At 46.6% G+C, this 15,895-nt stretch overlaps 1 protein-coding gene across 1 annotated transcript; it reads right to left on the bottom strand.

The window, feature by feature from the left end:
- Positions 1 to 2,258: 2,258 nt before the first annotated feature.
- Positions 2,259 to 4,518, bottom strand: LOC108157458 (protein tailless). Its single transcript, XM_017289530.2, has 2 exons — positions 4,120 to 4,518; positions 2,259 to 3,995 (listed from the first exon to the last, which is right to left on the bottom strand). The coding sequence occupies exons 1-2, from the start codon at positions 4,193 to 4,195 to the stop codon at positions 2,707 to 2,709; spliced, it is 1,365 nt and encodes a 454-aa protein (XP_017145019.1). The 5' UTR covers positions 4,196 to 4,518; the 3' UTR covers positions 2,259 to 2,706.
- Between the last annotated feature and the right edge of the window lie 11,377 nt (positions 4,519 to 15,895).

Here is a 15,895-nt window from a genome sequence, read left to right as displayed (position 1 = left end):
AGAGAAGGGCACACAACCCATCGACCCACTCGACCGATCGGCGGGCCAAAGCTTGCAGATTTAAAGCAGTTCAAGTGAGGCACAAGTTAGTCCAAGTCCAAGGAAGATCAGGAATAGTCCACCCCCCATCGAAGGGATGAGAAGAAGGTCCATGGAGGCATAAGTTAGTCCCAGTCCCAATCCCAGGCGAAGTCCACGACAGATCAGAGTTTTATCTGAGCCTCAAGTCCAAGAAAAATCGCCAAGAGACCCGCATCTTTATGACTCCTTCTTTGGTCTCCGTTTTGTGTCTTCTTTTTTATAGACATTATAGAAATCAAAAAGTGAAAATCCCTGGCTCGCCGAGAGTGCAAAAACTACAAGAGAAGACTGCAAATTAAGACCAGAACAATGCCGGGGCCCCGACAATGTGCAGAAAAACGTCACTGATGACAGAATGATGAGGATTAAGCCAACACACAGGCACACACGCAGAGATCCAGAGAGCACAGAGCACAGAGCACACAGCACAGAGTCCTGTTCCTGTCCTGTCCTGAGTCTATTAAAAGTCTAAAGGCAGATAATAAAGGGCCATTAGGACTTAAAAGGGCTCAACAGCAGCAGCAGCAGCAACAGAAATAGAAATGTCAGGGACTATAGACAATATAGAGAGAGAGGGAGACAAATTTGTTACCCCGGACCCGGGTTCAACAGCATCCGAGTGAACCGGGGACCTTGCCGAAAGTCGAAATGGCAGCACCAACGAAGCATATTTAATTCCAAATCCCCGCAGGCACTGAAGCAGCAGCCATGCCATGCCATGGGTGCCCTTGGGTTAGGGTAGGTTTTTGCACATCCTCGTGGCTCTGTGGCTCTGTGGCTATGGATGTGTGTCAGTGGAATAGACCTACTCTACTCATCTGGCCAGAGATCTACCCAGAGCGAGAGAGAGTGCGCTCTCCGCTCTGTTTGCTTTGGCCAACGCAATTTGGCAACTGTGTTCCTGAATTGTTTGTTCAGCCTTCCCAACGAAAACTCATTTTCAACCGTGCCTGCTCCGGCTCCTGCTCCTGCTCCTGCTTTTGTGAAAGGATTCAATTGCTATTGTCCGCTTGGCAGAGCGGGGATAGCGATCCTGAAGCAGCAGCGGCACCCCAATCCAGCGATCCAACGCGGCTCGACAAAGTCACAAAAGTGAATTTTTGCTTTTTAACTTTACGAATTTCGTTGTGTTGTCTGTGCGCCCATGTGTTTTTGGCCGTTCTGTTGGAGAGGAGAGGGAAATGGGAACTGGAGCGGCCATTGCTATGTTGTCTGTGGAAGGTTCCCAAATTAATCCCGACTTTGGTCTGCTCATGTGGAAAAACTATGCTAATTTGTTTGATTTCCTTCTTCAATGCCAAATATCTTTGTTCCGATATTTGCATAATTCATTTGTGATTAGTGCCGGCAATGCGGTTGCTTCGGATGTCTCAAAAGATATGGAAAGCATCACAAAATGGCATCGCATAAAAAAGTATCATAAGTCCCGCTGTAATCCCCATGATTCCCCATGTATGCCAAACACTTTTCAATTATACCAGATGACGGGGTATAAAATAATATTTATTTAAATGCTATTAGATGGCAGATATCAAGAAGGTTCTTCACAGAAAGACCCGAGTAGAAGCAAAGCAGTGAAAACGAAGGTGAGTACAATAACAACTGCATAGCGAAAGCGCTAGAGCACAGAACAATTTAGTGAGAGACGATTAGCAGGAGATTGATAGAGATAAGGCAATGTAAGTGCGTGCTTGCAGAGAGAAGTTTAGTGAGCGAGAGAGGGTTAACCGTTGGATAGCTAATAGTCAAGCTATAGCAAGAGAGAAAGCTTCACCAACAACGAAACTTAAGCTAGATAAGGAGGGACAGCAACAACACAAAACACGCGACTCAAGTCGACACAAAAGAAAAAAAAAACAATTCTGATCACTAGGAAAGATGTTGCGCAATAAAATAATAATGGATTATTTTCTTATATTACACTGGTGTTTTGCTTTTTAAATATATTTCGATCAATATATTTTGACTCAATTTTTAAATTAATACGGTTCTGAAAAATATAATCTGGAAGTAGACGAAGTATACGCCGTCTACAAAAAAACAGATTAGGGAATGGTTTCTTTCTGTTTTCAACTGCACTTTTTAATGATTTTTTGGGTCCAATCGGTATCCATTTCTAATCAAAACTGAAATTTATATACTGTATTATTTAACATTCCCAATAAAATGTCCACAAATATTAATTTCAAAACCTTTAGGTTTATTTTTGAAAAGTTCTTGTTAATTTCTTAAATCGAATGATATGCACTTAGATGTAAATGTTTTTAACTTCTAACTAAACTAAAAGTATTAACAGGAAAAGTTGAGACTTTTACGAATGCAATTTGAATCACTTCGCGGATGGGCATGTACTTGGGCTTGGGCTAAGGCTAAGGCTAGTTAAGGGCTAAGAGACTCCGACTAAGCTGGTGAGTGGGATAAGGTATTGGGGTGCGTTTAAGGCTCAACTCCTGGAGATGTGTAGCATTCACTGATTCAATATTGTCCAATGCCAAATGCCAAATGGATCCGAGGTTATCACAGTTCCCAGCACTAGGAAGGCACTTCAAGTGCACGAATTCGCATGATTCGCCGACGGCAACTCAGGTTTGCTTTCCACTTTCGATCCTTTCCTTTCCTTTCCACTCAGATCTTGCGCTGGCTATACATGTCGGAGATGAGACGAACGATGGTGATGTCGCCGATGGTCTTGCGGAAGAACAGCTCCTCGATGGTGAAGCTGGAGACCTTGTGCATCATGGAGACGACGCCGAGGAGGGTCTGGAAGCGCAGCGGCTGGTTCGGGTGGGTGCGCGAGGTGTAGTTGTGGAGCGCACTGCGGGCGTCGTTGTGCATGGCCGCCACTTTGCCGGACTCCAGCAGGCCCCGGGACTCGGCCGAGGCGGAGGAGTTGGGGCTACCGCTGCCCGTCAGGATGGAGCTGTTGGCCAGATCCTCGGTGGAGCTGGCCGCCGGCGGGGACTTGCGGAAGAGGGAGATGGCCCGCAGGCACTCGTACTCGGTGGTGTCCACGTTCATGTGGCACAGCTGGTTGAGCACGTCCTGGAAGGCGTGCACCTCCCGGGAGACCATGCCCACGATCTCGCGGTTGCTGTTCTCCGCCTCGTAGACGAACAGCAGCTGGGCAAAGTTCATGGGCATGAGGTACTGGGCCATGGCCAGGATGAAGAACTCCTTCCACGACTCCTCCAGCAGCATCAGCTGGTCGGGCATCGGCAGCTCCGTGAAGGCCCGCACGCTCTTGATCCAGTTGACGTTCTTGAACAGGTGCTCGGCGGCCGTCTCCTTGATGTGCTCGGCGGCCATCAGTGGGGGCGTGGGGGGCAGGGCCCGCGTGGCCAGGGCGTTCATGTAGGCGGCCGTGGGGGAGAAGAAGCCGTGGTGGCCCTGGTGCCCGGGATGGTGGGGCACGCGAGGCACAGAGAGATCCAACACGGCGGCTGGTGTCTGGAAGGCGGCGCTCAGCGCTGGGTGGCCCGGATGGCCGGCGTGGTGGTGTGGTCGCTGCACTCCGGGAATGGGCATGGGCAGGCCGGGGAAGCCGTTGAGGGCGGCTGTGTTCATTAGGATCTCTGGCGGGATCTGGGGCATCTCGCCGGCGCCCATCATCGCGTCCTTGTACATGGCCATGTGGCGGCGCAGCGTGGAGTTGCGGGGCCCGCGCTCGTGCTGCACTGCGTCCTTGTTCATGCCCACCTCGAAGCACTTGCGCAGGCGGCAGGCGCGGCACTGGTTCCGGTGTGTCTTGTCCACCACGCAGAGGCCCTGCTTCTGGGACTTGCACACGTACTGGCGGGAGCGGCGGATGCTGCGCTTGAAGAATCCGGCACAGCCATCGCAGGCGTAGATCCCGTAGTGCTTCCCGGAGCTGTGATCCCGGCACACTTTGCAGGGCACATGGTAAAGGATGCGGCCTGGAAGAGCAACAAAAGAGGAGAAGTTGGTTAGAATTGATTTGATTTGTGGATTGAAGGACTGTAAGAGGGGTGTGGGAGTTCTTTGGCTTGAGCTTGATCCGGGGATCCTTGGTGTACTTACTTGATGCCGCTGGGGACAGCCGGACGCTGTTGTACTTCTGATCCATCATGTCTGGTGAACCCTCCGCAGACTGCATACCGATGTGGGGCGTAATTTTGGCGATTTATAAAGACACGATTGGGGGGCACAAAATTTTTTTTTCTTTGGTTCACTCTTGGTTTGTCTTGACACTTAAGCACTGCTCGTCGGAATAGCTATTGTTCGATATTGGATTGCGATTCGTTTTGATTTCGTTTTCGGTTTATTGGGTTATCCTTGCTGGAAGCACGCCGTGTTTTGCCGGACTACGATGATGTGGACTCGCTGAGATCACGACTGGTTGTGTTGTCTGCTCACCACCCTGCTCCTGTTTTAATAGTCCTGCCGCGCAAATCCCGGACCTCCTGCCATTCATCGAGCACTCCGATCACCCTTAGGTAGTCGAGCGCTCCGTTTATTGGTCGTCGCTTCTTCGGGGGGTTGGAAGCTGCTCCTGCCAGCTCTCTCGCACGCACGGCCTCTAACGCGGCACTCTCTCTCGCAGCGCCTGTCTCTTTCGCTCCGCACTCTCTGAGCATCAGCCTTTCGATCCTTGTAGGCAGCAGGCTGCCATTGCGAAAATTCATTGAGCAGCAGGAGCAGCAGCAGCCGTCACGTCGCTCATTCTCAATTCTATGGGTTTTTATGGCCTTTTTCCGCTGCGACAGACTGCTACCTGTTCTCGCTCTCTCTCTCTCTCTCTCTCTCTCTCTACCCCTTATCTGTCCTCTCTCTCCGATTTTCTCCCTCTCCGGAGCCCGGGGGTTTTAGGTGTGACAGTTGTTAATGAAGACAGCGCCGTGGCAGGCCGGGCCGTGGGCATCCATCCACTCTCCGTTTATGGCGCTGCCATTATTGCCGCTTTGTGATTTGTGTGAAGTACCTGTGGGCTCTGTTCTCTACGGCTTGGTGGGTAGTTCTACTCGAGGACCCCTGCTTGAGGGTTGCTCGGAATTATTGATTGTTTTCCATTCAATAATTAGTTGTCTTTTATGATGCAATCAAATGGGGTCTATTTTTTATGGATGCCAAAAGGGGAAACTACCAAAACTACATTTACCATCTATAATTATTTTCAGGAAGTTTAAAGTTGAGGCAATACACCTCATACCTCTTACAGGGGGTATTGGAATTAAAACTCTTCTTAAGCATATTTGTACAATGAAGTAATTAAGTTTTAATTGGAGACCTATTAATGCTTTTTACTGGGGGAAAGCAGAGTCAAAAGGCACTTCTTTCGAAATCAAAATGTTTTTCCTATCATCATGGAAAATGGAAATTTTTAAATGTACTTAGCACAGTACAAAAAATAAGTTGTAGGCCAGGAAGAGTGAATCACATCCCCATACTTGAAATATGCAATATATCGGCAAAATATTTTTTAAAAATTCAAAAACCGCTTTTTGTGTCTTTGGGTTTTCCTATAATTTTCATTCGGCATTTGTAGCGACGATATCCAAAGCAATTGATCGGTGTATGATTGTATGATTCATTCATATGATTTTATATTCGTGTCGATAATATGGCTGCACCTGAAGATATATCGAGGCAAAGTTGATGTCTTCTCTCATTTTTAATGTTTCTCCACCTTGTCTTTTTTAGTTTTGTATGGTATGGTTACATATTTTAATACTTAAGATTTTTAGAATGCCAAAGATACGAACATTATACTAAATGAACTCCATTTTATACGTAACATATTATTTTATACAACATTTCAAATTAAAACGTACAGAAAACTCAGATCTTCTAAATAGCAGATTATATTTTTATATATTCTATATTTCGAGTATTATAGAAATGCCATTTCAACCTTGGATATCGACCTATTTTTGAGTTTTTCGCGGTTTTCTTTCGCGGGTCATGTCCTCGATGTGTATTATATTTACGTATACATATACGTATCTACTTATTTCTCAATGTATTTGTTGGATACGTAGAGATCTCCAACTACTCCCCCTTGTAAGCCTGCTTAGGCGTTGCCTTTTGGTAGCTCAGATCAGATCAGATCAGAGCACAGCTCTCGAAATTAGATTCAAGTGGCAGTCCTTCTAATCGGGCTTCGTAACCCAGCCAAGTCCTGGCTACTCCTAATCGCATGGCAGTGTGCCGCTTAAGAAGATTAGAGCGAAAGGAGGACTCCTGCTCCTGCCTGAGAAAAGGCAAGCTGCTGCTGTTGCAGGACCTAGATCAGGATCAAGCAAATTTAAAGCAAGCTTTCTCCGAGGATCAGCGATTTCGGAGGAAGAACATTGCACGAGTGCCATTTAAGTACTTAACGAAATGTTAAGCAAGATCCCGCAAGTCTGGTGCGATTAAGACCCAACGCCTAAGGCCTGACGAGGCCAATCCCGTCCTCAACCCCGCAACCCCGTGAATACGTGGGAACAGATCAGCCCAGAGGCACATTCAGAGAGGGTGATGTGATGTGTTCGAAATGCAAATGCTGGGAGTACGAGTACGAGTGCGAGTATTCATGTTGATATATGATAGACACTTAAAAAGAGCAATTATATTTCGATTCGTATTACGGATGCGTAACTTGATCAATAAAATGCTTGACATGATATCACCAGCTATCACGAGGGTAGCAGGACTCTAATTGGAATAGCAACCCCCTGGTTGTAGTAGGATGATGCTGCTGTTGGTGCTGTTGGGGGTGGTTTGCCTCTCTGTAGGACTGACTGGGAATCGGACTTGGCCTCAGGTGTGTTGCATGTTGCATGGGAATTCGCTTGCGTGTGATGCTATGCTGATCATTAGCTGGAGGGCAGAGGGTGCCCCTGTGCCGTCCAGCGGGGGAGTTGATGATCGTATTGATGTGCCTTGTGGGATGATGCTCTAGTAAACCAGATGACGATGACATATCAATTTTTGACATTCTGTTGACCACTTCAGAGTCCAGAGTGGCGGGAGGACTTAATTGTGGGAACTCATGAATATGCAAAGAGGCAGCGGCAGTCGCAGCCTCAGCATCTGTCCCCGCTTCCCACGTCCGGCCCCATATAGTTATTTTTCCCCCGTTTGCCCTCGCTTTCATTGAGACCAAGTACAGCTCCCGTACTTAATGAAATGTGCCGAAATATGCGAAATGCCGGCAAGCTGGTAATCCGCGGGGATTAGCGCTAAATCCACCACAAGAATTGAAACAGCAGTCAGAGACATACACAGCCCAACACAACACTCAGGTACCGACCCACCGACGACCATTCAAGGTCGCAGTATCGCAGCCTAAAAAATGAATAAAAATTCCATGAAAATTCGCCCCGAATCCTATGACTTTTTAGCAAAGTTTATTGGAGGGCTGCAGGACATGCTGCTAGGAAAAGCGAAATGATTTTGGGAGAAGGTGTTGCCGCTTCTATGTGTAGCCATCGTCGTGGTCGTGGTCGTGCGTGGTCATGCGGCTAATGATGATGTCGGAGCACTGTAGTTAGCACCTTTTTGTCTTCGAAGAATGCCCTGCCACCAGGTAGCTGTTTCTTATCGATTTTTATGCCACTTTCGCTGGACAACTCGCTTTCATGAATCGCCATCGAAAGGGTTAAGGGTTGAGGTAACCATAAAACACAGTCGACGCCATGGACCTAATGACACTTCGAGCGAAACAAAAAGAAAACCAGAGCTGAACAAAGTGAAAGGGTTAAAGATACATTTGGGAAATTCACTTCATTTGCATTTCATTTGCGATTTGGTTTTACGGCCCGGGCCGAAAAGTTGCCGCCGACGCTTCCAGCATTCATTGAGGATCGGATCGGATAGGATCGCAATGACCTGCCGCCTGTCGCTATGAGGACGGCTGCTCTACGATGTTCGGCTTCTGTTCCCTAGTTTTCCATTCCCCTTACCTTTGCCTCATTATGAATCGCGCCAGACTTTTGGTGGGAAAGACCCGAAATGTCATTAGGTGAGTGTTTTGTTCCCGTTTTATGGCCCCAATAAATACTGCATATCTGGTAGAACAGATTTTGTGCACACACTCGTATAATGTGTATTGTCTTACCTTTTATTTGAATTCTCACAAAAGGAGAATCCCCCAGCTATATAAACACCTAAAGAAAATGAGGAATATGAACTGCATTATAGCCATGTTTTACACACTATTTTGATGATTTTAATTGTGAAGATATTTCTGGAATTAATCAGGAACAGATATGCCTTCTTAGCCCACAAATTGAGGGTTACTTGAGGAATGATTAAAGATCCTAAGATTACTCCTTCTTTGAGCTCCTATATCTGGTCTTGGTCTTCCTTGATCTTCCATGATCTCCCTGCTTAATCTGCAGAGTTATCCCTTGATTACATTGAGCTCTTTGCTATAAAAACCATCTTCCAGGGACCTCTCATTCTCAGCATCCATTTGCCTATTTGAACCCAGAAAAAAACGCATTCCCTGTTCCCCAAACTGCATCTCAGAATGTCCTTTGGTCTATGATCTATCTTCCATCTAGCACAAAGCATATCCCAGAGCGGATATCCATGCCATTGACATGGAAATCGAAAAAGATTTCGGGGGTACTACTTGGAAGGGACAAACTCAAACCATTAAAAGTAACCAAATCTTCCCAAGATGACAGCCCAGCAATTATCTTTTTTGGCGCCAAGAAAAGGAGAATTAAAGCAAACATTTTACCGAGATTTTGGCGCTCGGTTTATGCAAATGCAGTCGGGCACTGCGGAAATGGAATCCTTTGAGGACAACTTCCGCTGGAACGAGTCATCAAAGTTCATAAAAGCAAAAAGCGAATCAAACCCAAAAGTGCAAACAGACAGGGGAGGGAACGCCATGCAGGAGAGGAGGAGAGACAATCCACGGCGACATCCACAGGAAGCGACTCACGAAATCACGTCAAAACGAAGTGCAAATGGAAGAGGCCCAGTCCCGAGGCAGGAAATGAACTATTAGACCCCGAGGCATCAGAAGAAACAGGGACGACGACGACAACAGCTAGAAAAAGCGCAATAATTGAATCAGGAACAGGGACAGAGGGACAGAGACAGAGAGGCAGGGGCAGGAACCGAGGAAGATAGCAATCTGATCTTGAGAAATCATGTGAACAATCCAAAACATGAAATTAAAGTGCTCAAATATCTGGGAGCCGACGAATTGCGTAAGGACGCACGGATGACGGCAGAAAGTTGAGCAACTTTTGCTCAGCCGTTGGGTTCCCAGCCTTGTTGCACGTGCAAAACCCAGAGAGAGCCCTGGAAGAGGTCTCCTCTGCAGATAAGTTTCATGTTCGTGGCAGCCACGGAAACGCTCCTAACAATGGGACACACCTCCGAGATCGTGTGCGCTCTGCTCCCATCTCCATCTCCATCTCCATCTCCGACTCCATCTCCAACCTGATATGCGCTTCGGGACGCATCATCGGGATCTCCGTCTCCGGTTTCAGAAGGCCCTGTGTTTAATGTTTTTATGCAACAGGAGAGCGGACAGGAGAGAGAGGAAACAAGTGATGAAGTCGCTGCTTCCATTTCAATTTCAGTTTTGATTGTTGTGTCCTGGTCCAGGACTCCTTGCATAAGTGCCAGTGCCAGACGAGGATTCAGATTGAGATTCAGGCTCTTTTGTGGAGGAGTCCCATTGTCCTGAGCCCGAACATAACTTAAGGACTTTTTGTTTGCCTTTTTTACAATCGAGTCTCGAGGCTCATTGCTGTTAAGTAGGATGTCCTGTTCGCCCGTTGGCCTTTTGTTTTTGTCCTCCACACAACCAAGCCACGTTTCGTCTCGTTTGCATTCCTAAGCCCCGAAGATTATGTCATACGCAGATTATTTGATAGACCAAAACTATGCTCAAGTCTGAGTCCGAGTCCATTGCGTTACATTTCTCACGCCTGCCAATATTTGGCAAAAACGTTTCCGATTTCATTCCCAGATACGAGAGTACGAGTGTACGAGTAGTGTGGAAATTTTACACATTTCCTGCCAACATCTCAAAGGAAAATGTGTCTGTGTTTTCACTTTCCTGGCAGCAGATACAGTAGATGCCCATCTACGAGGGCTTACCGTAGTTGTGCCACTTTTCCGGCTAAAAGTGTCTCAGATCCTGGCAGATAGTTGCATTAGAAGCGGTAACTTACTTTGATTAGATTAGAACAGAAGGGAAGGGGAGAAGAGCGGCGGTCATTGAAATATAACTAAGAGGAGAGTAAACAAGAAATGCAAGACGAGAGTTCTTTAACCAAAAGAATGGACAAGTTGGGAACAAGTTTAGCCTGGAATACGGCTACCTTTGAAATAGAACTAGAGACAAAACAACAATCAATGCAATAGGAGAGATCTGCAGGTGATCCATCTCCAGAAGCTGCTCATCCAAGCACCTTTACTTTCGTCTGTGAACTTATAAGTAACTAAGATATCATAACAGATAGATCGTCAGGCAAGTCTCGTCATCGTAATATTAGGAAAAGTGTGAGAAAAGTCTCCGGAATCTTTCAAATGATCACCACAATGCCGTACACGTAATAAGTTCAACAAGTCCCTAAAAGGGTGACCCCTCCATGATTCATTCTCTTGTTTCCATTGCCTATCTATCTATCTCCACCCTTAATCAGTTCCATTCTAATCACAATGAGTTCGTTGCTCTATCTGGTAGAGATCATTAACCTTCAACCTTTCGCCGGCACTTGGCATTCACTGCAGAACAAACATCCGTGGATCCATCCGTGGGAAGAGCCGCATAAGCTCCCACTCGAGGATACATGGCTGATTGAAATTGAATACAGAACCTGAGCAATTCAGGGCCCATTATCGCGGACAATGCCTAGGCACCTGATCCTCCTGATGCCCTAACAAGACATAACAATCGATGCCTACAAGTGGGTCTCGGTCTCCGTCAGCCATGCGGGAAATTTGGAATTCTATATTTTTCCCAAAAAAAAATCCATGCTGAAAAGGTTTGAATAAATAGCGAATATTGAAGAATTAACTTCCAAGAAATTGAGAGCCGAAAAAGGGGTAGCAAAAGTGAATGAAAGGATTTTCCAACTGAAATTTTCTTTGGCCTTTTCGGGGGCCAACAGCCAACAAGTGGGCGATCAATCTGGCATGCGCAATATGCTCTTTGTTTCAATTATTAACAGGAACTATCAATGGGATATAACCCTCATCAGGGCCGCTAACTGGAGGTAGCAGAAAAGGGGCAATCCTGGGCATAGCTTATCGATATCATCTATAGAAGGAGAAGGAGATTGGAGTTGCAGAGAGCGTCCCACAATGGACTACCAGAGAAGCGGGCAAGCTGTCAACGGGCGACGATTTCCATCTGATTTCCATGGAAGATATGGACTCTTCAACTCTCTCCATGAATTAATGTGAAAGTTGTATAATTTCGCTGCCGTCCAATTAATGCAGAGCCATGACTGGGCTACTGACTGACGGCATTTTGATTTCGTTTTCATATCGCATATCGAATGACAGCGACGTGGGAAGCACGCACAGCAGATTCCAGGAGATTCAGGGACAGAGTCCCAAAACCGCGCTGGAATGGGATGGGGGATGGGTCCGTCAAGATGAAAGATATGCGAGATCAACATGTAATCTTTGGCATAAATACGAGAAACGCTTAAGAGACTGACAACAACAAGCGCGGGGACAATGAGCGCATGTTGCATGCCCGATCGAATGTCCTTTGATATCAGACGTTAAAGGAGCACCGTGCGGTACTTATATTTCATTATGCGAAAAGGTAGAGGTAGTCCTTTGTAGAGACCTGTTGTCGTCTGAGACTGGGTCTCTCTCGCTGTCCCCGTCCCTGTCCCTGTCCCTGTCCTGGCATTCGTCTCCGTCTGAGTCAGTGGCAAGCAGCAACAACCCCTTTGTGGATATGGCGTCCTTCCCCTTTTCAGTTTCGGGTGAATTCTGATTCTGCCGGTGCTGGTGCTGGTGCTGGCCTGCCGCTTTTTTTTTACTCGGAACGCACACTTCAACCCTGCCTCTGCCCCTGCCCGTGCCTGTATGTCTGCCTGTCAACTCCTTTGGCCAGGACTCTCCTCCCTCATTGTCATCGCCATTTGGCAATGTCCTCCGCTTGACACTTGCAGATTAGTAAAGTGTTGAGTTTTTGAATATATTTTTCCTGTTAATTGCCGGCAGACAATTAGTTGTGCTCCAAATTCATATGCCAGACACATACCAGGACATACCAGGATATCTGGCATATGTGCAAGGATCTGCACTGCACTGCCGAATGGGCAGTGCAATGATTTTGCATTATTCATTGTTTGACTGGCCGAGTACTCTTTTTGTTGCATTAACTTTTCAGCTTGATTCATGACTTTTGGTAATTTTCTTTAATCTCTCTTTCCGGTGTTCCATTTTCTTGTGGGCGTTTTTTGCTATCCTTCATTTCCAGATAAATATTGATTTTGGATTCAAGACATTTTAATAGAGTCACGGATTATATGGCAAGGGTTTGCCATCGAAGTCAAGAGGCATAGGAATGATGCCGTTTCGGGTGGGAGGTACGAGTAATTTGTTCCTCCCTCGAGCCTTAATCAGCGACAGTTTGAAGGGGTAAATATCATATCTTAGTGTAATTTATATAGAATTCGATCAGAGTTCACAAAAAGAGTTCACGCTGCCCAGTTTTTACTGTTTGGTCGTAGTGCAGTTGGGCTCAAGAGAAGCAGCAAAAAGTGTAGCATACTTTATGGCTGCTAAGAAATTTATCCACGAGAAAACTCACAAGACACAGATGGCGCCACAATACAGGCAACTATTTTTCCTCAATCCAAAAATCTTTTGAAACGATTTCTAATCAATCTATCCGTGTATAACCATCCTTCAACGCATCTTTAATCTATACTTGGGTATATGTATCTATATATTCGAGTTTCCGGCTAGCAAAGGCGAAATATGTCCGTTTGTCCTCCCTTTATCTGTGCCTGTCTAATCTATCTATATTCACATATATCATCAATCTGTATATCCTTTTGCCTGCATCTCGGTATCTATATTAATACGGACAAGTACTTCTATCCAATTAATTCTCTCAATTATACGCATATTATTTTCGATCTAAAGATGCTTATAATAAATTGGTTTCTGTATCCTCCCATAAAATTCCTTGCCTTCCTTTCAGGTTGCTGCAACATTGTTTCTTTTGTGGTATTGTTGCATTGTCCCCTCTAAAAATAATCTCAACAATATGCATAAATTAGGCTCCGATGCACACAGAATGTCCGCTTCGGCGGTGTGTGTACGCTAATTATAATGACAAATCGGTCAATTATAATGCCATGTCATAAATTTGCAATCCGCGATCGATCATCCACCAGACTGGAATATTGAATAAAATGGATCGTGAATAGTGGAAAGATACGAGTACCTGCTTCGTGCATACTTCATTAAGGAGTCCGAGTACTTGCGGAGAGCCTCAGAGCCTGAGAGCCTCAGAGCAGGAATAATTAACTAACGAGTCCAGCAGGACTCCGACTCGGACATGGACAGTGGCATGGACATGGACAGGGGCTAGATAAAAGTGCAAATTCTTGTAAGCCAGATCAATGGGAGAGCAATTTAGTTGGAGCTGAAGGCAAAAGTAAAAGGAAGCTGCAGCCTGAATGGATATGGATGCGGATGCTGTGTTTCGGGACGGGGGATGGGGACTAGGGACTGGGACTTGAGATGAAGATGGGGCAGCATTTAATGAAGCCTCCTCACAGCTGTCAGAACGGCCATTCTAGCGGCACGCCCATCGCATTAAAAAGCCACTAAGGAGGACGTTGGGAGGGCGTAAGGGCGTGCCGACGTTCAACCTGTCAGGCAGGGGCAATCGTGTAGTTTTCAAATTTATTGTCGACACGCACAGCCTATACGCCCCCGAAGCCGGAGGAGATCCGACTGCGAGATGGAAATAAAACGGGCAACATGTTTACTTGGCATTCATCATGCTTTAGACACTTTCTCGAGCTCGGAGCTGACCAGAAAACTGTTCTGTTGTGCCTCATAATTGCCTCACTTAAGCCCCGCAACGGTATAACCAGTTTCAGTTCCTTCTTCGGAGATGTCCATCAGGCAGCTGACCGCAGAAAGGGCACGGCCCGGTCTCGGTCTCCTCCAGAGCCCCAGCAGCATTATCTCTCTGTCTCAGGGGCTCTGGCACTGGCACTGGCACTGGCTCTGGCATTTCGCATTAAATCTGAGACCAGGCCCAGAACCAGGAACATTCTCTTTTTATACTCTTGCAGAGGGGGTGTTATGGACTTTGATCAGACGTTTGGGATGCAGAAAGGGTATACATTCTCTGGAAAGCATTCTGCAAATAATAGAAACCTCGGAAGATCCTTACCATAATCTTCTCGTCTCGGACGACTATATCCTATAGTTTCTGCTAGTGTATCCCAAGTTCTGTTACCGAAACTGGCATTCCTTTCTTGTTTTATGGTCTTGTGTTGTATTTCTTCACGCAGATCGCGTCGACGATGCTGCCAAGTCCCAGTAAAAATCAGAATCAGAGTAGGAGTCGGAGTAGGAGTTGGAGTCAGGGGTTGGGGCTGATTGCCGGTTTGCGATAAGACAGCAGCATACCAAAGCTTGAACTTCTACACTCACCTGGCCCCCGATTGTCTTACATATTTATAAATAGCCACTGCCCCAGCCACAGTCCGAGACGAAGCCAGATATGTAGACAGGACCGGCACTGACACTGGCACTGGCGCATGCAATCATTAGTGGAAATTTTGCAGGCTCTGGGTCTGGGGCCCATCTCCCCGAGGAGCAATAAAATCCCATCCAAATGACGACACGCAGACGCCAAAGACGGATCGAGGAGGCACCGGCGACCGCAAGCAAGGTCGTTCAGCGACCTTCGAAGGTCTTACCTCTCAGTCCCAGCCTCAGTCAAGTTCCAGTTGATTCGCATTTCGCATTTCGCATTTATGGGGCTCGCTTTCAGTTGTGGCCGCAAGGAGGAGATTGGGGCAGATCAGTAAACCACTGCCAGCTGTTGGTCATTTATGGAATTGCTGCTCTTAATTGGCCAAATGTGTCTATAAAACTCCCTCAATGGCCGCCTTGACTTTGTCAACTGTTCGCTCGACCGAAGGCGCACCGATACCGACTGCGGATGCCTTTTGCCTGATGCCCTGATGTCTGATGCCCTGATGCCTGAATGGCCGCGATTCCAGTTATCGGCTTCCGCGTTTCACTTGACAAAACCATAAAGCTGAAAGCGATTTCGATTTGCGATGCAGGGGTCTCCTAAGCCAGGGTATCGGATCAGATCGGATCAGCAAAGGAAAGGTAAGGGACCTGCGTACTTGTTATTCGGATTATCCAAACTTGATTTCTGTGTTTTGGGCCTGTATCTGGATCTGATCTGTAGATGATGACTGTAGGTACTATATACTAGATACAGATCGCTCAATTCGAAGGATTCTGGTGCTATATCTTTTGAGATACTTTGAAATTCCCAACACTAGAGGTTCTTCGAGGGATCTTCACTATCTTCAGTTCCTGGGTACCTTATGCGTCGACTCCTGCTCCTCCACGACCTCCTGGCCCTGTGTTTGCTGATGCTGCTTTGTCACTTGTTCATATCAATTAAGTTTTAATGATATTGTCCCGGGAAGCGCTTTCTGGCCGCTGGCAGCATGTTTTTAATCAATTTTAAGTGGCATTTACCTTTAAGAGAGGAGTGGAGTGGAGACTAGAGAAGATCCTGCTCCGTTTTCTGTTTTCCGCTTCCCCACCCGCAGCGAGATTAATGCACACCACACCATTCTGTATCTGCATCTGAATCTGTATCTGA

Source organism: Drosophila miranda, chromosome 2 (assembly GCF_003369915.1).
Source record: "Drosophila miranda strain MSH22 chromosome 2, D.miranda_PacBio2.1, whole genome shotgun sequence".
NCBI classification, from domain to species: domain Eukaryota; kingdom Metazoa; phylum Arthropoda; class Insecta; order Diptera; family Drosophilidae; genus Drosophila; species Drosophila miranda.
Note: the sequence above shows the minus strand (reverse complement) of the source record. Positions and strands in the feature narration are given on the sequence as shown.